Raw genomic sequence first — 24,940 nt, forward strand, 5'->3', positions numbered from 1 at the left:
AGTTTCACTAGTAAACAATAGATGGCGCTGTACATAAAAATGTATATAGCCGATTTACATATTAAAGGCTTACAATATTATTATATTGTATTACATATTTTTTGTACTTGAAGAAAATATTTGTTAAATTAATAAAAATAAAAACTTTCATAATTTTGTTGTATATTCACAGTGTTAGGTTCTTGTCTTTGTTACATTGTAATATTTTAAAATTGAATGTAATGTAAGCATTAATTAATATGATTTTATATAAGAAACATGCATTTTACTAATGTTAATTTTAATTTATTTTAAAGAGAGAATAGATTCATAACATTAGGGAGAGGTTGTACATAAAAACACGGAAATGTATTATATGAAGATATTATATTTTCAAAGAACATGTATTCTTATATTTTTAGCATAGTTTCGTCAATACAACGTGGGAAACAGCGACCCACGGCTTAATATCATTATAATAATATGTAACAAGTAACTAATATTATATAATACCATAATTATTGTGATCGTACAATCTCTACACACTTTGATTCGATACAAAAATTAAGCTGCAAAGTTCTGTCCTTGATCAAAACAGATAAATGAACAGATATCGAACTTTTAACAAATTTGAATTTCGAATATCAACGGAACATTGCAGCTTGTCTATGCCCAACCTACCATAAATACATACTACGTTCAGCGACATGTATCGAGTATAAAAAGCCGGTTTGCCAACTCCAAAAATCATTTTTTTTTCACAATCCACTCATAAACACAATCGCAAATGTCGAAGTTAAATTGACAGCTTAACCGCTAAAGGACAATGGCCATTTTGGACCCAAAACTGATAACCGGACATAATACATGTGAAATTATACAAAGTTAATTATTAAAAAAAAAAACTATACGTCAAAAACAGAATTACGATAATGGCGTTTTTCTTTGAAAGTGGCCATAGTCCTTACAAATATTAAAACAGCGAATTTTGAGATCACTCGATGTTTTATTAAGAATCGGCAAATAAAATCCAATTCATGAAATACGGATCGTGGCATTAAAGCTTTGCCTAAAACAGCAATCAAAAATTAATTATACATTATTAGGAGTCAAATATGATTAGGCTAAATTATTCAGTTGTATTGAAATCGTTCACAAATTGGATTTTTTAATATGCCGATATTGCACCACAAATGTAATACATTAACAGTGTGACACAGTTGTAAATACGTTTATAAAAAGCTCACGATACATTTATAAAATACTGTAGTTTTAAATTTTAACTGCCGAAACGGAGATAGATTGCTTTGATGTACCGCAAAAAACATCACTTCGACGCGACCAGTCAACGAGAGCGGATGTCTTTTCGGTTCTTGCAAACGTTCGCTCGATTTATATTATAATGAAAACGTCAATTAATCCTTAGAATGTAAGGCAGTGCTTATGTTGACATTGTACAGGCGTACTTAACACCAATAGCATTTCCTATATGAAGCTAATTGTAAATTAATGATATGCCGTCTGTTTGTTTCGGAGGCTTCATTATACTTTGTGCTTGATATGTAAAAGTATTACAAAAATCTATTCAAACGTACTAATTAATTATTTGCAATTTAATAATTCGATACTAAACATAAACGTGATTTCTAGATAATTTAGCTAAGCTTTGTAGCTGAATCAATCGTGTTAACATAGGGCTTGAGTCTAAATATTAAAGTTCAGAATTAGGTAACAATTAGGTAATTATCATGGAAGGAAGTGAGCATAGGTTATACCATATTACCCAATAAAACAATAACTTATATATTTATATATATTAAAGCAATAATCCTTTAACAATGTAGGTTAAATAATATATAGCAGTAAAACGTTGATAAATTTGACTAGTATTAAGATAAAAATAGACACTGAGTGTGAATTTCTTCTAGAAGTTTAAATTATTGCTCTATAGGTATACATTTTTTTTCATTAACAATTGGTTAACTATAGATAATAAAATAGGTATATGAATAATTTGGTTCCATATCAATCGAAACTGTTTAAAAAATATACACTTACGTAGGTACGTCAAATTGGAGACCTTGAAATGATAATTATAAAAAAATTAAAAAAAAAAATCTTTATTTACAAAACCTCTTAGGTCGTAGGGCGCGATTTTTGAACGCGTTCAGAAATGGCAAGCGGGTTTTTTTTTTTGTTTTTGGGCGGTAAGGCTGGAGTGATAAGCAATGATGGTAAGGTAGCGTGATGGTGAGGTGCGATGGATGCTAGGCCACAACATATTTACGATAAGACTTAGCTTTGTGACGTCACAGTATAGTTGCTGGTATGTCCTCTCCCTGCAAAAAACGTATATTTATAATTTTTTAAATATTATTTCTAGTTTAAAAGTATATAATTGATTTATATATCACCTTTTTAAAGGATTTTTAAGTACTTGCTTCTAATATATTTGAATAATAACAACAATATTTCAGTTTCGAAGATAAATTCAATGTAAATATTAGAGTTATATTATTTTAATCTATCAATATCATATTCAAAATATTCGATTTTATTCGAGTACGTTCTTGCAATCAACAATCGCGACAATCATAATTAATTCAATTTTTGTTCGAAACATTTTACAAGATTATACTACCTCATATATTTATTGACACATTTAAATATTAGAGAAAAGTATTTAGTATAGTTTCGTCAAAATATATAATATTTATACTTGGTGATAGGGCTTTGCGCAAGCCCGTCTGGGTAGATACCATCCACTCATCAGATATTCTACCGTTAAACAGCAATTAGTATGATTGCTTTTCGGATACAGGCACAAGGGACATAACATCTTAGTTCCCAAGGTTGGTGGAGCGTTGGCAATGTTAGAAATGGTCAATATTTTGTACATTGCCAATGTCTATAGTACCACACCACAAGTGACCACTAACCATCAAATAGCCCATTTGCCCGTCCACCTACCTATAACATAAAAAAGAAGAAGCTGAAAAAATAACATTAGGCCACTTCGGGCTGAAAAGTAAATTATTGTAAGCTTCTGCTACTGTTCTATAAATATATATCCAAATATAGCATTTAAATATTTCTGGAAATAAATTCCGCAAAAAACACATACGAGGTCTTTGTGTTTACGTATGTCGGAATTTTCTTTTATCGCGTTTCTCAGATCTGGGTATTTTCTTGTCCGAATCGGTGGTTATTGTTCATTTTAACTATCAATTTATTATCATAGCGATTCGGCATTGATTAAATTCGAATAAAGTGAGAGAATGCGTTAACTAAATGTGATTTTGAGCATTTTTTAAATTTTAATTCAGATAAAAACATTGTAAGTACAAAAACAAAATCAACAAAGGTAGTTTAGAAATCACACTCCTTATATTAATGATATGAAATGATGTATTAATTAAATTTTTCTAATAAATATCTAAATGAATGAATGGAAATAATATTTCACATATTATTTTAAACGACGCTCATTCGCTCATACAGTAGTCATTTGAGAATGAATGGAATGAATTTATGAAACACTCCCATTCTCAATACGTTCTTTGTAAACGATACCCAAACTATTACATTATCTTCGCAGGCGGCTATGAGGTCGTCAGCGAGCGTCAACACTGGTTGAGTACCTTCATCTTGTTCTGGCTCGCTCGATTCTCTTTCAAACTCCACTATTCGTTCATTCTGTAATGGGTTACATCATCATACTACGTTATTATTGCGTTATTGTAAGTATTTGTCTTTTGGTTTATTTATTTAAGTAATTACGCTAATTTCCGTGATAATTGTCACACGGAGTGTGGCGAATACTATCTAATTAAGGATATTGGGATTAGACCATGGACAATTTAGTGGTTTTAAAAGATTTTAGTCAAAGTATCTTTCATCAAATATAATTAAATGTTTTCTGCTTTTACTAATATTGAACGTCGACACACAGCGTAGGTACAAACTCTTTACATTGTTAAATGTCAACCAATGACTAAAATATATATTGTCAGATGACATTTCTTGACTTTTCCATTATTATTTTTTTATATGTATAGCTTTGTTATATATGGCACGTCGTATTTATATTATATTAATTTTATTTATACCTCAATCTTAAGTCTATTGAGCAGTTTTTCTTTTTCGTCCTTAAGTACATCGCATGCTTTTGTCTCATTTTCATGAAGGACACCTTTCACTTCAAGCTCGGCTATTTGAGAGTCCTTTTCACTGATTGCTCCCTCCAATAAGTCTTGTCTAAAATTAAAGAATAATATTTAAACTTGCCGAACAGTCTCTTAGTCACTTGTAAAAGAACAAATTAATATATTTTACAAAAAATGGGGAAATAATTTAATGTAATCTCTATTAAAGAGGTGAAAATTATTCTTAATTGTTAGAGTAATTATTCAATTATTGGATTCATTTATCCGCATGATGGCTATCGCCGACTAAGAAATAATGTAAATCTATTTTTCCGGTGCTTAGTAGAAAAGCAATATATCGCTTGAGCAGGTTGCAGCTTGCATGAGTCGAATTCAATTCTGGATGGATCTTTGTTCATATAAGCCTATTAATCTTAATTTAAATTTGATAATAATCACTCATTACTGACAGATATTAATTGATCGAAAAGTCTATACCAATATATAAATGAAAAGGTAACTGAGTCTGCCTGTTTGAAATTTGCTGTGAAGCAAGCATAAACTTCAAAGAAGTTCAAAGAAGGGTAAAAATAAGTATATTATAATTACAATAAATTCTAAGCAGTACTTACATAACATAGGATAAATGCCGCAATATTGCTTGCCTCTTCGCTCGGCAACGTTGATAAGTTTCTTCAAGTCGCTTCAGCCTCCTCAGCACCGTCGAACACGTTTCACAATTCATTATCGAAGCATTCTGTAACGATAGGACTCGTTGCTCCATCTTCTTCATCTGAAATGAGTTAAATTTATATATTAGAAGATATTATTTTTACTAGAAATAAATCAACAATTGAAATAAGTGACGACATGAGAAATATTTTGGTATTTTGTTTTATAATATGGGTATGTGGACCGGGATATTGTCCCTGGTGGTAAGTGTTCATCGTCGCCCATAGAAATCAACAATGCGCCACTAACCTTGGTAACTAAGTTACAACAATACTAATTACTGCTATTTGGCGGTAGCGGAACTGAACGACGTGCAGGCTTGCACAAAGTTTTGTGCAGAGCCAATTATATTGATTTATTATTAAATAATTAGTTTTTTTTTACGACTATGAATTTTACCGTTAGTCCAACTAACGACGTTTTAATTTGAACAAACTGTTAATTACCTTCTGCAATGTTTCGATTCTCTTCTGTTCTTCTTCATAGAAAACCTTTTCTCTCTCCGCTGCTATCAAAAATGATTCTTTAAGAGCGTCTTCTAATTCCAATATCCGTTTGTCGTTATACACGGTACACATTGCACCTGGTCGTTTGTTTAGTATCTGTTCTAACTCATTTATTCTCTCGTCTTTGCTTCTGACTACGGCCAATAGTTGTTCGAATTCCGTTATATTATTATTTTCTCTCAATGCATCTTCTAAAATTGATATACATCTTTGTTGTTCAATAATTTTCGCATTTTTTACTTCGATTTCTTTCGTCAGGTTGGCTATCTTTCTCGTCAGTTTATATATATTCGTTTGAATATTATCGTCTCTATTTATATTCATCAAGTCGTTGTAGCTCCTGCTTAGCGTACCCTTGTCTAGCCTATCCACTACCTTACCGCTTTTTTGTAATTCGAAAAAACTTTTGCTTTTCTTTATGCTATTAAGCTCTTGGCTGTCTGATATTTTAAGTATTTCGGATAGTATAAGCGAAGATTCATTAAGTTCTATTTCTAAATCTATAACTCTCATCCTACATTCTTCCAGCTTAGTTTTAAGCTTATCTCTTTCTTTCAATGTGTTTGTTAAGTCACTGATAGCTGCGATTTCGCTCTGTCTCGCTCGCGTTATTTCCTACGTAAGGGGTGAAAGATGAAAAAAAAAAATAAAAATAAAAAAAAGTATAAAAAACGAAATACCTTTACTTTTAACAAAATTTCAACAATATAAACTCAAAAATAACTCGAGAAAGGTCAACATAGATTTTCTTTTATTCATAGTCAATTGATATATTGCATAACAAGATTGAAAGCTGGTAACATCGACTAGTGGACAACTTACTCTTCTACTAATGTACTTGAATACTTAACAGTGTTACAATTGTTATTATTTTATTTATACTTAAAAAATAATTCCCGCTGAACACGATTATTCAATTTTTTTTTTCATTAAACGTCACTTAAAAAATATCGCTAAACTAATTACCTTAGTAAAGTTGTGTGCTGGTTACAATGAACTGAATTCAAAAACCTGTATATATGGTTTTCTTTTCTGGTTATCAACAAGAGATGATACTTTATTATTATCTGAACACTTCATTATAATATTCAATACAAATTTTAATAACATTACTTAATACGAATTGCAATTGTAAAGCTTAGTGATATAATTTTATTAACAAAAGACGTGGAATCTGGAGTGGTCGCTCACGGAATTGTTAATGATTCAGTTAAAGTAAACGGCTTAACGGAAAGAGAAAATAAACAAACGACAGTCTTGGTGAGAAGAACTAACTTAGAAAAAGCTTTTGAGGAAGCCAGCGGGCCCGGCCTGAAATGCAGCATGAAAAAAGTAATTAGTGTATTAATGCTAAATGATAAGACATGTCAATACGTCTTACTTGGCTGATAATTAGTATAGTTAAATACAAAATGATCTCTTTAAATATTAGAATATTTGTAAGTAAATATGAAATAACCTCTTCTCTTTGTGCTTGTGCTTGTTGCTGACTTTTCAGTTTGGCTTGAAGGTTTCGCACAGATCTGAAATTTTTGTTAATAAAATTTATTGTAATGAAAAAAATAGTTGCGTATAGTCTATTTGTTTGATTAAATATAAATAAAAATGATTCAAATTTTACTGTTGCAAATCCATTATCTGCTTCTCCTTCTGAGCCTGTTCCTCCTGCGACATCTGCACCAGCTGCAGCAGCCGCTCCGTCTCCGCTGCAAGTCGCTTCGACTCTTCCTCGCTGGTCTTCAGCTGCTGCTTCAGTTGATCAGCTTCCTTCTGTGTCTCACCTAGTTTGCGATTCATATCTGTAACTGCTGCCGCGCTGCCGCCAGCCTGAAATATTGCATTGATTTAGTGATCATGCACATACACTAGCACTTGTAACTCGCTAGTAATGTCATTTCTTTAATATAAACATTATGAGTTGTTTATCACATTTCTTAATTCTTAAATTACCTTCCTCAAAGATGCTTCCATTTGGTCCATTTGCTCTTTCCGTTTCTTTAACTGTCGATCTAATTCCGTCAGTGATTTCTCCTTCTCCTCCACGTCTTTTCGTTTATTTTCAACCATTCTTCTATTCTCTTCAAATTGTTTTCTCGCGTCTTCTAACTTCTTAAATTCTTCTTGCAGTTGTTTTCTAGCTTGAGCGGTATCTTCCCCAGCTTTGGCGTTCTGATTGCCAGCTGCTTGGAGTTTCTTGTTCGCTTCTCGGAGATCGAGCTGTCGTCGACAAAATTTTAATGTTAAGAAATGACACAAAATGTTATTTCATTCAAGGAGGATCATAAAGAAGTAAACAGCAGCATCAAGTAATTTTTAAGCTAGATTTTGCAATTATTTCAGTTTTAAAATATAGTTTGTAAAGCGAAACTTTTACATGACAGAAGCGAAATTTTTACATAAACTTGGCAAAATATAATCACTCACAGCAGCAAATTCAATCACAAAATAATTTATTCGACAATTTTTAATATACATGATCATGAACAAGTACAGAGTTGAATAGCAGATACAGCTGAAAAAGACAAGAAAATATAACAACCACGTAATCATTTAAAGCTTTAATGCATTTATTTGCACCGAATATTTTACACAACAACACTTAGTGAGGGTTGTGTGTGGACGGAGTGCTCAAGTGATTTGCAATGTCTGGTGCATTTTCGAATATGATTTTGTACATTCTCATGAAATTGTCGTCCAAAAACGTTGCGATGATGGAACTAATAAAATAAATACGAATAATTATAATGAGGGGTTGGAGGATGCCCTGCGGGCCGTGGGAGGCATGCTACTATACAACAGTTATGTACATGACAACCGGCGATGATGATCCCAAATAAAAATTAAACGTATGAACATCGAAATCAAAACATCTACTCCATAACACCGGTGCAATGATTTAAGCAGACAACGCACGCGAGTCGATTAAAGTTCAATCGAGTTTGATATACTTAATGATATTATATTTCTCAGTTTATATGTCCAAGTTAGTATTTGTTTCAAACTCGATTTAACCACGCATTGCCGTCCCGACAACCGCTCGTGCTCGGGCTATCCTCCAACTGACCTGGCTCTTTTCCAATTCCTGAACGAGCATCTCGAGCTGCGACTGGCAACGCTCCCTCTCCACGGCAAGGGACCGCGACTCTGCTTGAGCTGCTTCAAGTTGCTTTTGAACTTCACGCACGTCGGACGGTCCTCGAGCTTGAAGCTGCTGCAATTGATGATGTTGCGCCTGGAATTGTTTCTCCAAAGATTGTAAGCGCTGTTGACATTCTGACAACGCTTTTTCTGCTGCAATGGCTTTAGTTTTTTCTTGTTCGACAACAGCCTTCCATTTCTCAATTTCACCAACTCTCTGTGCATCTTTTTCTGCTCTTTCTGCTCTTTGCCTGAAAGCGTCTTTTTCTTTGGAAACAGACTGAACTTGTTGTTGAAGCTTCGCAATCTCTCTATCTCTGTTTTCAATGACAGATTTTGCGCCTCGTTCTGAGTCTTGCGCTATTTTTCTTTGTTCCTCTTTTAATCTTCGTACTTCTTCACGCTGCTTCTGAAGCTCTGTTTCCGATGAATTTAGCTCTCTCTGGAAATTTACTAACATGTCCTGAGATTTCTCTAACTGTGCTACTAACTGATCACGTTCGATAGTCAATTGCTTTGTGTCTGCCTCTAGTTTAACTATTTGTTTTTCAATTGCATCTGCTTGTTTATCCCTTTGTTCTAAAATGGATGCCATTTTTTCTCGGTCTCTTACCGATTGCGCTAATTCTTGTTGCAATTTCACTAAAGTTTCTTGCGTTCTATGATCTAGAGTTCTCTGTTGCTGTTCAACATTACGTCTAGTATTTTGTATCTCAACTCTAAGTGCATCTCTTTCTTGTTCGATTTGACGCATTTCAAGAATTGTGCGCTCCAAACGCTCGTGCATTCTACCTAACTCATTAGTCATTCTGTCATATTCTACGCGAGTTGTTTCATTGGTCTCTTGATATTTAGCTAAATGCATCTGTGATTTTTCAAGTTCCTTAGCTAAGCGACCTGCTTCCATTTCTGTAGCATCTCTAGCTTGAATAGCCTTTTCCAACTTGTCACGAAGACGTTCGATTTCTAGCCGGTCTTCAGTTCTTGCTTTGTCGCCAGCGACAGCTTGTAATTTCATCCTTTCGATCTGTTGCAACTCACCTTTGAGTCTTTCATTATCTTTATCCAACTGTTCTGAACGCAATTTTAATTTCTCACACCGATCTCTAAATTTCTCACACTCAATATGAGCCCGTTCAAGGTCAGTACGTTGTTTTTCCATCGCTGTACTTAACTTAGCTACCTCACTTTTAGAAAGTTCAAGCTGTATATTTAACTCATGGAATTTAGTTTCAGCTTGTTCCTTTTCACTTTGCAGTCGTTGAATTTCAGTCTGTGACGTCTCGTAGCGTTCACGTGTTTTGTCAAGCTCAGACTGAAGTCTATTTATTTCTGTACTCCATTTATCCTGTTCGAATTGGTATTTACCTCGGAGGCCTTCGACGCGTTCGAGCTCCGAGCGTAGACGGGTTACTTCTTCCTCAGCCTTCCGCGCTCGCTCCAATTCTAGATTTGTCTTCTCTAGTCGTGTGCGTAGACGTTCCATCTCCAGCTTAGTTCTTTCATGTTCTTCTTTAGTATCATGATATTTTCCATATCGTGCTGCATATCTTTCGGCTTCCTCCCTTGCTCCACTTGCATCGTTTTTAACTTTATCTAATTCTGCCTGAACTCTTCTTAATTCTGAAGATGCTTTGTCATGTTTGTCGTACATTTTTTCAAGCTCTAATTGTACTCTTGCCATTTCCTCTTGAGTTTTTTCATTCGACGCTTGAGCTTTGCCACACTGAGTCATTGCTCGGTCATATTCGAATTGCAAACGTTCGCTATCAGCTATCAGTTTTTCTTTTTCAGCTTGTAATCTTCGTAGCTCTATTTGGCCCTTTTCGTAACGTTCTCGTACCATTTCAATATCAACACTTAGTCTGTCCATATCTTCTTTAGCTTTCTCTTCTTGTTCTTTAGTTCTTCCAAGTTGTAATGAAGCCCTGTCATACATTTCCTGTAATCTAGCAAGTTCGTCTTGCATCTTCCTTGCGTCCTCCCTAGATTTGGTTGATAAATGAACATTTTTCTCCAATTCCAACTCAAGGCGATCTTTGTCGGCTTCAAGGATGTCTATCTTGTTTTGAAGACGGTAGATTTCATTCTGGGATCTGAAATAAATAAAACATTCATTAGAACCATTCAATACTTAAATTAATTTTTAGAATTTCTATCATGAATCGCCACCAACACACGACGACATTTAAACGAATGTACCTATCATACTTTTCAAGCATTTTTTCGTATTCTTTGTGCGCAATTTCTTTCTCTTCAATGGTCTTTTGTGTAGAGTATAGGGCCTTATCAAGTTTCTCCTTCAGTATTTCTAATTCTGTCAGGGCATCGTCTCTTTCCATCTAAAACAATGATTGTCATTAACAACAGTTAGAAAATAACTCTTAATAATTATTCATTTTTATGGTTATATTCATTTAAATTAGTCATATTATCCGGCACATTGCACAAGTTTAAATAATAATAATAACATTATTCACACACGGCCATCAGATATCAAACTAAGCAGAGCTCGTACTATGGAAACCAGACAAATGATTAACTACATATACTACTTTTTTTTTGTAAATACATACTTATATAGATAATTACACCCAGACTCATGACAAACAGACACGTTCATGCACAGAAATGTCTGTCCTGGGTGGGAATCGAAGCCACAACCTTCGGTGTGAAAGGTAAGTATCTACCAACCACGCCAACCGGCCAGTCAAAGTCAAAGTTGTTGTTTAATACGTATTCCTAAACACTAACCGTTAATTTCTGGTGTTGTTGATGTGCCTTTTCCCATCTTTCTCTGAGTACATCTAATTCAGTTGCAGCACTGTCCCTATCTCTAGCTGCTCTATTAGCTGCTGCAGCCGCAGCCTCGGCACGCTCGCGGCAACTTGCACCTTCAGCTAGTGCTGCATCTCTTTCTTTCTGAACACGACTTACGAGAGCCTGCAAGAGACAGAAGATTAAATTATAGTAGCTCAGATACGTTATATGTGATCAGTCTTTGTACTTTTAGTTATAAATCTAATTAATGTATTTATTTAATCTCGTTAAAAATGTTCAAAACAACGATATTGCTTCAAGCAACCTTGAAAATCTCATTTCCGAACGGTCGGTATCTTGATCTTAGACACAAAGTTCACATCGGACTTTAATTTAAACGTTTAACATAAATGAGATGAAAGCTTACGGTCGATTTATTGTATATGGCGGATCGGATTTGATAAATATTAACAGTCTCTAATTTCATGGGATGTGTTACGCGAAAATGTATTTACAGTCATGGTTATAAATTACTTTTTTAAGAAATAAACATTTTGTCTTATAGTAACAGCCTGTTAATGTCCCACTGCTGGGCTAAGGCCTCCTCTCCCTTTTGAGGAGAAGGTTGTGGAGCTTATTCCACCACGCTGCTCCAATGCGGGTTGGTAGAATACACATGTGGCAGAATTTCAATGAAATGAGACACATGCAGGTTTCCTCACGATGTTTTCCTTCACCGTTAAGCACGAGATGAATTATAATCACAAATTAAGCACATGAAAATACAGTGGTGCTTGCCCGGGTTTGAACCCACGATCATCGGATAAGATTCACGCGTTCTAACCACTGGGCCATCTCGGCTTTTTTAAGCTTTTTCGAATAAAATGTTACGATATATATATTTTTTTTGATTGGCTTTCGGTAAAGATATTTTAATATTTCAATACAATTTTTCCTAAGTAACGTAATAAACAACTCAGAGCTGAGAAGAACCGGCAAAAGAAACTTGGCGGTTTTTTTTATATGTCATATTTTACAATCATAGGCAAAACACAATAACATATTAATATTTTTTTATTTGAAATAGCCTGGCGGCGATCGTTTCATTCTAAGGTGCAATCGTCGTAAAACTCATTGGTTTGTATATTATTATTACACGTGATTATGATAATTGATTGTGTTATGACTTTACTGGTAGGGCTTTGTGCAAGCTCGTCTGGGTAGGTACTACCCACTCATCAGATATTCTACTGCAAAACAGCAGTACTTGGTATTGTTGTGTTTCGGTTTGAAGGGTAAGTGAGCCAGTGTAATTACAGGCACAAGGGACATAACATCCAGTTCCCAAGGTTGGCCGCGCCTTGGTGATTTAAGCGATGGTTAACATTTCTTACAATGCCAATGTCTATGGGCTTACCGCTTACCATCAGGTGGCCCATATCATCGTCCGCCTACCTATACTGTAAATCAAATAAAATAAAAAATAATAAAAACGTGACTAAATTTTTTATCAATGAAAGGGAGTAACTACTAAGTTTTGACTTTTGAATTATATTTTATATAACAATATATTTGCAGAATAAGATGTCTGTCACTTGAAACGTTATTTGATAAAATTATCAATATTGTTGTACGTGTTTGTTAAATGTTAGGGAGTACTTAGAATAAGCAATCGATTGGCTCGAAGATCTTTATTGCGAGTCAATATTAATTCTAGTTTAATTACAGAAGACATTAGCCTTATCTTTATTTTTCCAACGATCAGTGCGTAATTTGTTAAATCTATACCGAAGCCGACTTACTCCTAAATGGCTTTGATGATATTTTAGCTGGACAGGGTTCAAAGATTTTTTAAATAAAAATAATAATAAAAATCTTTCAATCGTATGAAGTTGGGTAGTGATTACAGCGTTATAGATTGTGGACTGGATAAATGGGATCACAAAGGACCTAGGATTTTTATCACTGAAAGAGGCTTCATTGTGTTCATCCAATTTTCAAGAATGATTGAAAAGTCATCCTTATTTAATATTATTGCTATTTTTTAGAATATGTTATTTCATTTAAAGCTCTTAACATTATCAATACTAATATATATGCGAAAGTAATTCTGTCTGTCTTTTATACTTTCAAGGCTAAACAACTGAACCGATTATGGAAAAATTTGTTATGAAGGAAGCTTGAACTAAAAGGATGGACACACTTTTTTATCTAATATCCGCTCCTCTAACCCTAACGCAATGTAATAAAATTAAAATTTAATGTAGTAACCATCCCGATTAATATTTAAATATATAAGTGTAATTATTAAGATTAATAATCCATATAAAAGAATAACTGACTGATTGACATATCAACGCCACGACGGCCCTAACTGCTGGGGTTAGCAGCATTAAAATTTGCAATTTTTCATAGTAGGTCAGCACTAAGGAAGGATTTTTGAAAATTTAACTCTTGTTTGACATGTTAAATATGTGCTGTTTATATATATAATAAAAAAAAAACAACAAATTAAATTATTATTATAAACAAAAATATTAACATTACTTTTTGCAAGTTATCAAAACTGACTTTATTATAATATTTGGTTATAACCCATTATTTAAAAGAATACAGATAAAATAAGACCATTCATGCAGCGTTTACAAAGATGGCGCCGTTGTGTCTAGACATTTCAGTCTGGGTTAATATGTCCGGAATGACGTAACACAGCCATTGCAATGATATATAGCAGTTGTTGTTGCCAAGTTTTACAAGGATCCTGCTATTGTCCTTGAATATGTTATGAGACTCCATAGAAAATTTGTGGATCATTAATTCTCAAACGGGATATATGTCATTCAAACGACATAAACTTTGCTTAATAAATTTCAATGAATACGAACCTTGCATTATATAATATGAGTAATAATTTTCGCATTGTACTTTAACTTTAAATTTTAAATTCTTTATTTAAATAACTAGTTTCTGTACGCGGCTTCGCCCGTATGTAAAGAGTGTGGGGCGCACCTGTAACGTACCGTTTGCTCTTTTTTTGCACCCCTGACAACGTCAAGTTTAATAATGATCGGTTAAGCAGTTAATAAGTTAAAGCTTAACAAAGAAAGTCACTTTCGCATTTATAATACTAGTTTTCGCCCGCAGCTACGTTCGCATATTGGTTGTTGTATCAAGTGAAAGTATTAAAATACTTAAAAACAAAACTATCTGAATTTATAATGAATTTGGAATGGATGGGCGTCTACGTAACAATGAAGCGATTAGATTTATACTTATACTAGGTATAGTATTGTAAAATGTTTTTAGACTTTGTATCAATAAAAATATCACATTAATAAAAGTATCACAAACCTACAGGTATGTATGATTTTTGACTTATAAATATTTGTATTTATAAAGTAAAGGAAAATATTTCAGAAAATCGGCCGTATATCCAACCCGAATTGGAGCAGTGTGGTGAAAGCTCCAAACCTTCTCCTCAAAAAGGAGAGGAGACTTAGCAGTGGGTCATTTACAGGCTGTTACTTGATTTTCACTTCAGACCGATGACATTAACGAAGTCTACATTTTTGCGTTTTTTATAAAAAAAATATTAAATATAAAAAATTTTTTAGTTATAAACGTACCTGTGCTTTCTCATGCTTGTCTCTAAACCGATCAGCATCTAGTTGAGCAGTGTCTCTCTCTTTTTGCAGTCTAGCGGCTTGACCAAGGGCTTTGTCGAGTTGAGACTGAAGGGACTCGAAGTCGTATGCTGATTTTTCGCGATCCACTTGCAACTGTTGAAGAATAAGAATTTTAAATATTTGAATCGCTACAACAGACTGCCGCTCAGTTGCTTAATGGATAATATTTATTGCTAATGATCATTTTAACCTTGTAAATTAAAGTAACAGGGAAGTTCAACTACTTAAACTTGAAAAAATATTAGCATTTAAATAGGTAGTATAATAATAATGCCACCGTGAGCTGACACTAAAGCAAGATTGAAATGTAATATTTCTTCTGGTTTAAGCGACTTTTCATTTAACTTTTAAAATTCTACTAATGTGTGTGGTTTGTTTCATTATTATCTTTATATTAATTTTTTGTCTCTCGTGTATTAGAAAATCTCATAAACACACGTTCATAACTTCTTAACGGCTGGATCGATTTTAGTGATTTATTGTGTGTTGAATGGGTTTTTGTGTGTTGTGTGGATCGAATTCCAGGAAGAAAAACAAAAAAACAAAACTTGTTTACCGACGATGTCGGGACGCTATTATATTATAGATAACAAATAACTTATTAGTACCTTATTTATATTAAGTGCAGAATTGCAACATACCTTTCTCACTTCAACAGCAGATTTGTCCAACTTTTCTTGAAGTTTATCAATCTCTGAGTGTGCGGAATCAAGAGACGCCTGTAGCTTGTCTTGTTGTAATTGCGCTTTGCCGAGAGTAGCTTGAGTTCTTTCTAGTTCTTCTCTTGCCTTGTCTAGTTCTGCTGTTGCCTTGTCACGTTCGGAATGGAGACGACTGACAGATGATTGGACACTAGAGGAAGATAAAATAAGTGTTGTGAGTTTACGAATTTTTCAAAGCTACACTTAGAGGGAATTATAAAATGAAGTATCAGAATACAATTTTTATATATAAATCTATATATGGAAATAAATATAAAAATTGTGCGATCGTTAAAAATTCGTTTTACATAAGGAATGTGTGACAAAAAAAGTTGTGATACCGTTTGAGACGACCGGGCCCGACGTTAAGTCTTGACTTATTTGCTTTATGCTTTAATCGATCTAATGTAAATTAGTCTTTTTAAACGATATTAATTAATGATTAAACACAAGTATATTGTTAGTTTATAATTTATATAATGCTAATTACTTAAATAATATTATATATTCAAAATAGAAAAGTTGAACTATGTTTTGGTAGAATCTCGCCAAACAGTAATACTTGAAGCCTGTGTAACCACAGGCACAAGGAACATAACATCTTATTTCCCAAGGTTGATGGTGCATTGACGATATAAGTGCCAATATCTATGGACGGTAGTGACCACTTACCATCCGTCTATTTTATAAATACATAAATAACGCCACACATAACCAATCAAATAAAGGTAAAATTAAATAAAGGTGTATGATATGAATATTGTTATACAATTAAATTATTTCGAAACAAACAAAGTTAATGATTAAAACACTTCAATATATTTACCGATCATATTCTTCCTTCAGACTGTCTTGTTCGGTTTGTGCATTTTCAAGTTTCGCTTTAAGGCGGTAGACTTCACCCTGTGACTTTTCAAGTTTATCTTGAAGCGCACTAGCTTCGGATCTAGCTCTTTCTGCATCTGCTTGTGTGACTCTTAGCTCTGCTTGAGTCCTTCTCAATTCTGCCGACACTTTATCTGCTTTCTCTTGGACTCGATCTAATTCCTGAGATGTTGTCAATGTACTTCTACCGAAAGTTGTTTGGGATCGCTCTAACTCATGCTTCAAGCGTTCATTCTCAAGTTCGAGTCTAGCTAAGCGCTGTTTCGCTGCTTCCCAATCAGCGCCAGATCGACCAACTTCACTTGCAGCTTTGTCTAACTCAGCCTTTGACTTTCCGAGCTCAGATTGAGAGCTTTCTAATTTAGCTTCAAGCCTGTCTTTTTCTGCTTGAGCTCTTTCCAATCGAGCTCCTAGTTTTTCCACTTCACTTTCGAGAGCGTGAAGTTTCATTTTGTAATCAGCTATTTCTCTTTCATGTAGTTCTCTCTCTTCATTTTTCTCGTGTTCGGCTCTATCTCTCTGTTCTCTAAGTTGTTGAATTTGCTTTTCTTTATCGCCAATGACTTCTTCAAGGGAGGAAAGGGCGCCTTCGGAGGAGCAATGGTGGGCTTGCATGGCATTGAGTCTAGCTCTGGCCATGTCTACTTGATTATCTTTTTCTTTCAGAAGATCTTCAAGATTCTCAATCTAAAATTAATTCGTTCTTGTAATCACTATAAAACTATAATTTAATTATTTTTTCCAGTAAAACAAGAGCAACACAATATAAATTAAAGCATAATAACAATAACATAAAGTAAACATACCTTTGAAATAATAAAAAACACTAGCACTATAACGAAAAATAAAAAGTTAAATAAATAAACTTTTTAAATATAATTACAAAAAGAAAAACTTAACTAAAATAATATTCAATTTTCTAATATAAAATGTAAGTACAGCTAAAGGTTTTTATTACACTGCACAAACAAATAACGAACATAAATATAATTGGTAGCATATATTTAATTATATAAATATAGAAACATATAACTAAATAACAATTCTATAAAATAAAAACATAGCAACTTATACATATTATCATAATAGACTAGAGTAGTATCGTTAGTGAAAATTACTTTTTTAGAGTTATATGCAATGAGATTTCATTGTTGAAAATGGAATGAATATATCCAATAAAATTACAGCAAAACATATTTTACAAATTAAATAAGAAATATCTCTAGATTCTAATATAATTAGATCTGGACTTAGAGTTTCAAGGCCTCTAGGCACTAAGAGGGAGAGCTCTCAACCCCATTCCGAAGTGGTTAGAGGCAAATTATATTATTTATGTCTGGGTTGTCGGACCCCCCAGGTCAGTGCCTTGTAGGCCTAAGCATAAATCGTATCTAAAGAAAAACTAGTGATAGGAATGTTCCAAAAAATTATTGTCTTTGAAAGCTTGTTTAGCAATAGATTAGTTAAACACTTATTTCTCCCTTTTTGTCATTATTGATTTGACATACGAAAGAAGAAGACACGGCATTGTTTAACTAATCACCCACTAAATAACGATTATAAGTAAGCCTGTATATCTTTGATTCGATTATATTTACAGCCAAAAATTTAAACAAAACTTAAAATAGATTTGAATCACCATATACAGTAAAATAAGTTTAGTTTCTAATAAATCTAGCGGTACTTAGAACTAGTCCAGCTTTGTATATAATATTATCTACATAGTCTCATACAGCATCTATTTACCTTTCGTTGCAGCACGTTTATCTTTCTATCTTTGATCTCAGAGTGATCTCTAAATTCTGCGAGTTCATGAGCAGCTGCAAGGGCTGCTGCTGTTTTCTTCTCTACCATTCTACTCTTTTCGTCTAAACGAGCTTTAAGTTCTTCCACCTAGTTAAAGAAATTGATTAGAAAATGACAGAAGATCGGATAGAAAATATTGTATGGTTATTCTTAGTATATAAAAAAAACTCCAAAGATATTGTTAAAATTCTTGAGTTTTCCAATCAATCAAAATCAAAGAGTGCTTATATATGTTACCGAATTATTGTACAGCTTATAATCTAATTGCTCTCACAATTTTACGTTGACATATACTTGGCATACATACTGTAATAATCATTTCTGTGTTTGCATCATTTTTTAACTTACGTCAGTTTGCAACATGCTGTAATGCTCTTCTTTAGCGCAAAGCGATTCTTTAAGGACGGCTATATGACGCTGGTAGTCTTGATGCTGCTCCTCCAATGCTTTCATCTTTGCCGCCATGGCCAGGATCTCCTGGTCCCGCCTTTGTATCTCCAGACGAAACTCATCCAACTGCTCAACCACCATCCACAGGAAATTTTGTATAGAATTAAATAAATTCAATCATAAGATTAGTCATTGAATTGAAAATAAGACGAATTGAAACGAGATAAAATCTATCTACAAAGGCAAAATAGTGATGGCGGAAATGATATCGATGTTAAATTTAATCTACTTCTCAAAACTGTTAAGACCATCCAAAAGAAGGGCTAAGTTGATGTTAGTATCAATGATAAAGCGACGCAAGCTCATTAGTAGTAATCGTTAATAAAGAAATATTTTCAGCATCTAACAATTATATAACTTAGTGCCATGGAAGACATATTATATACCTTAAATGTTTTTACATGCACAATATCACGTTTATAATCCACACTTAGACAAAATTCAAAAATTCATCAAATCGAATGAAATATATAAAAACGTACATCAAACGCTGGAAAACTTTCCAATTTATCTAATATTAGAACATATGGAACATTGAAGCTTAAATGAGCACAAGTAGAAAGTTTGCCAGCGGTGATTATCTAATAGAATTAAATGTCGACGATGCACGGGCGCCTACGTTGTGATACATTTATCTACCGATACTGTGGCAGAGACTTGTGAACATGGCGACTACATGAAGAGGCCGGGTCGTGTGAGCTACACTAGTGATGAGTGGCACGGGACCAAAGCTATATACTGGACGATGAATTGCGATCAACACCGAAAGCGGAATATGATTAGATCAGGAATTTCAGAAAAACGCACCCGAACTCGCTCGATGCATACGACCTCAACAGTCTTTATTTAACAGTCTCTAAACCATCAAATTGGTGTTAACGTAATCTCACACGTTTCGATAACCATAAATTTTATATATCTAAAATATCGCACCTAGAACCCTACTTAACAAAAATATCAATCGACTGTTCAAGAATATAATCTCTTATATTTTAATTAAAAATAGCTCTAACAATGAACAAGTTACACAAAAATATTTCGAGTCGACAACTCGGCTAAGATCGGTCTTAAAGCGATAAATTGACACGGGATCGTCGGTCGGCGCGCGGCGGGGCTCGGTCACAGCGTGGTGGCGCTATAGTGGGGACGGGGCGCGCGGGCTCGCGGCATGGGGCGCGGCCGCGGCGGCGCGACCATGCGCCCGTCCTTGGTGATGCGCACGTCGTTCAGCAGAAAACTTACTTGTCGCTTGAAGGGAGGGTCGGCCTTATCGTATAGCGAGGCGTGCGAGGGCGCGAGCGAGGGCGGCGGCGGGGAGCCGAGCGCGGCCAGCTCGCTCTCGAGCAGCGCGACCTGCCGCTCCAGCGTGGCGATGCGCGCCTCCTTGGTCTCGAGCACAGCGGTGAGCGTGGCGCCCGCGGAGCCGCCCGGCAGCCCAGCCGCAGCCAGCGCACGCTCCAGCTGCGCCTGCAGCGCCCGCAGCGTGTCCGCCGTCGCCTTGAGCTCCTGCCACACGCCAGTCGGTCAGCCGCGCCGCCGCCCGGCCCGGCCTCCCGGCCCGCTACACGCCACCCGACTACTCGCCTCGCGCCTCCCTGGGGCTGCGCTGCTAATACTCCCGCCCTCCCGCCGAGCCCGCGCAGCCCCAGGTCAAGGCGGTACACAAATTTTAATGATTGCTCAAACTGAACCAATGAAATTTACACGAGACGGTCTTCGCTAGGGTTCATGTGACGGGGACATAATGAGCTAAACATGCAATGTCGTGAGTCGGTGTTCGTGTCGCTCTTTTTTTAATTTTGTTGTGTATAGGCCGAATCGGAGGGTTTCATTTTTAGATATTTTTCTATCGTCCGTTAAGGTCGACGTGAAGGTGGAGGAATCGATAAGAATGGAAAAAGTGCTCAGGGGGAACAAGCTCGAAGTGTAATAGAGACCGTGAAGAGAAAGCGAAAGTTTGATCAGAATCGAATGAAGCCAGAGAAAAAGAGTAGTAACAGGTCGATTGTACACAATGTACTCGACGCGACATACAAGCGACGCGACAGTCACATTCGGCCGGAGACAAATGGATGAAATGAAACTATCAAGAGCAACTCTACGAGAGACAGTGTTTGATAAAGGTATCACAAAACAAAACGCCCATGTGAAATACAATAACTGTTACATAAACATGAGAAAGCAGTGACGTGCAGAACATACGGCTAAGTAACACGGTGTAGGATATATAATAGCCGCAGAATAGAAAATTTTCCAACGACATAAATATTCAAACGAAAAAAGTCTATTCTGGGTAAGCATGCAACACGACATTCAATAATTTAACGACAATCACCTGCTTTTGTGCCATTGCTTGCATTTGCTGGAACATTTGTCTTTCCTCTTCTTTACCTGGAAAAAGTCCCAGTTACGTATCCTCATCGTTATGTACTATTAGAGGACAATATCAGTTTCTAAGTGTTTCGTTGCTAAATTAAAACATAACCACGTACCCATTCCTTTGTTTTGCAACATTTCCAATAATTTCTTGATACTTTCATCTCGCGCTTGTAATGTTTGCTTCTGAGTCTCAATCCGCAATTCCAATTCCTATTGAAAAGTTAAAAGTTAAACCATATAAGTGACTTAACTTTGTATGTTACTAGCTCACGATTCTCGCAGATCTTAATAATAGAAAGTATTTCGGATCAAAGTTTTTTATTAACAAAATAATTGTTCGTTTCGTTTCAAGATTAATATATAACGAATGAAAAGCATAAAGTCATATCATATTTTTGTATATTTTTACGAATATTAGACTTTCAAAATTAATTTCGGATATACTGTAAATAATAAGAGTAATATGAAAACCCAATTCTTGCTGTATAGTAGACCTAAATGTATTGCTGTTTATGTCATATTGTTCTTACAACGGAACTCCAGATGGTTGTATCTTCTAACATCCTCGGAAATATAAAATTGTCATTACCTTAATAGTATCTCTTAATATTGCTATCTCTCTCTGAAGGTGTTCGTTTTCAGCGTAAAGCGCCTCTAATTGTTGTTGTAGTTCAGGAGCGGGCTGGCGCATACGAAGGCGGAGTTCTTCTTCTAATTGCCTTACAAGCATTGCTTGTTTCTGAAAATAATAAATAGAAAACATTATCATCAATTCATTACATTGTTTTAAGTTATCGGGGTTTAGTTGTATATCCGTAGTGCTATAGATTTTATATCTGTTCCAATTGCTTCTCAAAGCCCCCTAAGAGCACGCGGTTATGAGGCATTTATTTGCTATTTTACTTATCAATAATATATAACTAGATTATTTTTGTATTTTAATATATATCTAAATAATTGTCGTTGTGTCTTCATTTTGAGGAAATCAATGTTTATTATTATGTTTGTCCTTTATGCGTCCCTAAACCATTCAGCCGATTGTCATGAATGTCTTTGGTGTTTCTGGTACAAAAATCAAATGTATGTTCGTTCTTCAATAAAACATATTATTTGAACCCTTAAAACGAGACGGGTAGCTAGTCGAACTTGAAAATTGTTAATACATTACAACTTATTATAACTTAATTCCATCAATTCATCTATTTCTTACAAAGGAACTTAATATTTTATTTTCTTCGGCAATTATATTTCTGGAAAACGTAAAGCTTATCTATTTATTCGAGGACTACTGAATAATATATGTATATATATGGTTCGAGTTATTGTTGAAACATTGGAATATGACATAGGGTGTCATATGGCGCTATCGTTACTTCTGAGCTATAATTTATTTCGCATTTGGCACCAAAGTTGGTCGATACAAAAAAATTCAAGCGCAAATGGCGCTGTCGTTACCGCACCACATATTCCACGAAGTTCGATGAATTATATTTGTGGATATTTATTGCTAGCTTGTGTACACTACGATGTAATCATTGAGGTTAATGCACGTACCGTAATGAATGTTTTTATTCTTTGACAATATATAAACATTTCGTAGCTCTATAATTTAGCACTCATCGAACTTAGACAATCTCTTAATCTAAGCTAATATTTACAGTAGAAGAGCATATTTCTTAGTTTGATTGTTAATATCAAGACTAGCCTGATATGAAAATGATTTATTGTTGTCTTTATAACATCACGCTACGACTCTAGGGTGGACGAACGTTTAACAGTAACAGCCTGTAAATGTCCCACTGCTGGGCTAAGGCCTCCTCTCCCTTTTTGAGGAGAAGGTTTGGAGCTTCTTCCACCATGCTGCTCCAATGCGGTTTGGTGGAACACACATGTGGCAGAATTTCGATGAAATTAGACACATGCAGATTTCCTTCACCGAAAAGCATGATATGAATTATAAACAGAAATTAAGAACATAAATTCAGAGGTGCTTGCCCGGGTTTGAACCCACGTTTATCGGTTAAGATTCACGCGTTCTTACCACTAATACGCGAAAGTGCTAGTCTTGTGTAAGACACATAATAATATTTTCACTTGAAAAATAAACAATCATGTCTGTATAACTATTTGCCTTTGCATAAAGGAAAGAAAAAAATATATCACAGACCATATTAATAAAATGAATCCTAACTAATATTATAAATATGAAAGTGAGTGTGTTTATGTATTACTGAAATGTTCATCCTTTTACCGTACTTTAACTCAAGTCGTAAGTCATATTTATATATCAGCTCCCTATGCACATACACTGTCTTCACTTCGCGCCAATTCCAATATAATATTCTATTTTCCCGCGCTCCGCGATATCTGTCATCCGAGATGACAGATGAATAGATACACAGATAATATATGTATATTCATATTATAAAATACTAATTAATACATTATTGTAGATCTGTGTACACTACAGTAACTAATACCTTTTATTATAACAATGCCATTAAGAGCGTGGACCCATGTCTACGGTGCGGCACCGGTCACCGTATAACGGCACGGTGCCGCAGCCAGGAGGCGGCGCGCGGCCGCGTACGGTACACCGCAATGTTTTGGTGTTGCTTAGTTCGCACGTGTTAATAAAAATGGCTGACAGTTTACATTTCGAATTTATATATATATATATAATATATATATATATATATATATATATATGCATTTTCATTCGAATCGATCAAACAATTTTTAAGACCTAAAGACAACATTATCAACAAAAGTGTTAAATGTATTTATAAGATGGTTTAGTGGAAACAACACGTGGATCTTTATCGCGGTTCAAATCCGGGGAAGTATCACTTAGTTTACAATTTTAGTTTTAGTGAAAGAACGAGACTTGCTTCCACAATAAATATAATTATTGCCCGAAATGAGACCACTTCATAAATTGCTAGAAATTTTATGTGACGGACGTTATTCGCTATAAACATTATTAAAGCCTTTTGTGGTTTACTTAGTATTCCTGTAATGTACTTCCGTGGGTGGTATTTTCGTTTCATTTCAATTATAGCTTTTTTAAATTTATGTCGCGTGTTACTAAACGCAAGGGCTTGTACGTCAACGAAAATATTTTACGTAAATATGTTTCAAACGCGTCACGATTATGCTGTTAATATTGTATTATATTATAATAAAATTAATTCAACATTCAAACTATTTATACGTTGAATAAACACGATACAATGGTAACTCTGATTTTAATTGGTGGTCGAGCGTTTAACATGTCAGTCTGCGTGCGACAAATTCAACAATAATTCTTCTTTTAAATAGCAATAGTTGTATTACCGTGTGACAGTTTAAAGGGTTAAAAAATCTGTGTAATGTAATGACAAAAGACCTTGATTCTGTCGTCGGTGACGTTTTATATTTCTTTCAGTACAAGTCTATGGGTGAAGATATGAACTTTAGTTTTATAATTAATTAAGTTCAAGGCAATACGAGTATATATTAATGAGTAACAAACAACCAGTAAATCAACTGCGGCTTTTGTTATTGTGTTATTTAGGCAAACCGGCAAGTGGGTCGCCTGATGGTCACCACCGCATAGACTTTAGCGCTGTAAGAAATATTAACCATTCCTTAATGTCGCCAATGCGCCACCACCCTTTGGAACTAAGATGTTACGACTCTTCTGTAATTACACTGTCACCGGAACACAGTACAGCAACAGCCTGTTAATGTCCCACTGCTAGGCTAAGGCCTCCTCTCCCTTTTTAAGGAGA

General features: G+C 34.8%; 1 protein-coding gene across 6 annotated transcripts in view; it reads right to left on the minus strand.

Moving 5' to 3' along the window:
• Positions 1-347: 347 nt before the first annotated feature.
• Positions 348-24,940, minus strand: part of LOC126777612 (plectin) — a 67,522-nt gene continuing 42,929 nt past the window's right edge. The window contains exons 2-20 of one of the 6 annotated variants that reach the window (XM_050500684.1): positions 21,757-21,906; positions 21,281-21,377; positions 21,124-21,173; positions 18,687-18,854; positions 18,279-18,425; positions 16,474-17,219; positions 15,588-15,798; positions 14,887-15,039; positions 11,255-11,443; positions 10,703-10,842; positions 8,427-10,596; positions 7,313-7,579; positions 6,984-7,189; positions 6,822-6,885; positions 5,303-5,977; positions 4,757-4,917; positions 4,089-4,236; positions 3,553-3,675; positions 348-2,318 (exon numbers count right to left, since the gene is read on the minus strand). In XM_050500684.1, the coding sequence (XP_050356641.1) occupies positions 2,289-2,318; positions 3,553-3,675; positions 4,089-4,236; positions 4,757-4,917; positions 5,303-5,977; positions 6,822-6,885; positions 6,984-7,189; positions 7,313-7,579; positions 8,427-10,596; positions 10,703-10,842; positions 11,255-11,443; positions 14,887-15,039; positions 15,588-15,798; positions 16,474-17,219; positions 18,279-18,425; positions 18,687-18,854; positions 21,124-21,173; positions 21,281-21,377; positions 21,757-21,906 (5,895 nt within the window). In that variant the 3' untranslated portion in view covers positions 348-2,288. The other 5 variants (XM_050500685.1, XM_050500683.1, XR_007670069.1 and 2 more) reach the window with 5 other exon arrangements.

Source organism: Nymphalis io, chromosome 23, assembly GCF_905147045.1.
Source record: "Nymphalis io chromosome 23, ilAglIoxx1.1, whole genome shotgun sequence".
Classification (NCBI taxonomy): domain Eukaryota; kingdom Metazoa; phylum Arthropoda; class Insecta; order Lepidoptera; family Nymphalidae; genus Nymphalis; species Nymphalis io.